At 53.3% G+C, this 409-nt stretch overlaps 1 protein-coding gene across 1 annotated transcript; it reads left to right on the top strand.

Annotated features, from left to right (window-relative positions):
* Positions 1-22: 22 nt before the first annotated feature.
* LOC107734756 (transcription factor RFX3-like) lies at positions 23-401 on the top strand (the record flags this gene model as incomplete). The annotated part of the gene is made up of 2 exons (XM_016546693.1): positions 23-204; positions 294-401. Coding segments are annotated over exons 1-2 (286 nt in total), but the record flags the coding sequence as incomplete, so codon positions are not given.
* Positions 402-409: the final 8 nt, after the last annotated feature.

Raw genomic sequence — 409 nt, 5'->3', positions numbered from 1 at the left:
GATTTCATAGGGCCCTATAAATGTAAATGTACCGCCTTAGTTTTGGAACAGGGCTCATCTCTTATCGTCTCTTCTCTAGATTCAAGCCAGTACCGAAGATGGATGGCGTTTCAGGGGAGAACTTCTCCGCCGGGGGGCAGCACACACCCAGCGCTGCAGAGCAGACGTTCATCGCTCAAAGCCAGCACCATCAGCAGTTCCTCGGTAAACATAACGCAGAAATCGCTGGAGACGGTTAGCGCACATTCGTGCTATAGAAGAGCTTTTCTGAATGTCCCCATATGCCCCATTAGACGGGTCCAGAGCTCTGCCAGAGTTCGCTGAACTTGACCTCGGAGAGCCTGTGGAAGGCGTCGAACCGGAGGACGTCAAAGCCCTTCAGACGCTGTACAGAGAGCACTGCGAGGTC

Source organism: Sinocyclocheilus rhinocerous, unplaced genomic scaffold, assembly GCF_001515625.1.
Source record: "Sinocyclocheilus rhinocerous isolate Xijiao unplaced genomic scaffold, SAMN03320098_v1.1 C35218752, whole genome shotgun sequence".
NCBI classification, from domain to species: Eukaryota; Metazoa; Chordata; class Actinopteri; order Cypriniformes; family Cyprinidae; genus Sinocyclocheilus; species Sinocyclocheilus rhinocerous.
This window is presented reverse-complemented; position numbering and strand designations above follow the sequence as displayed.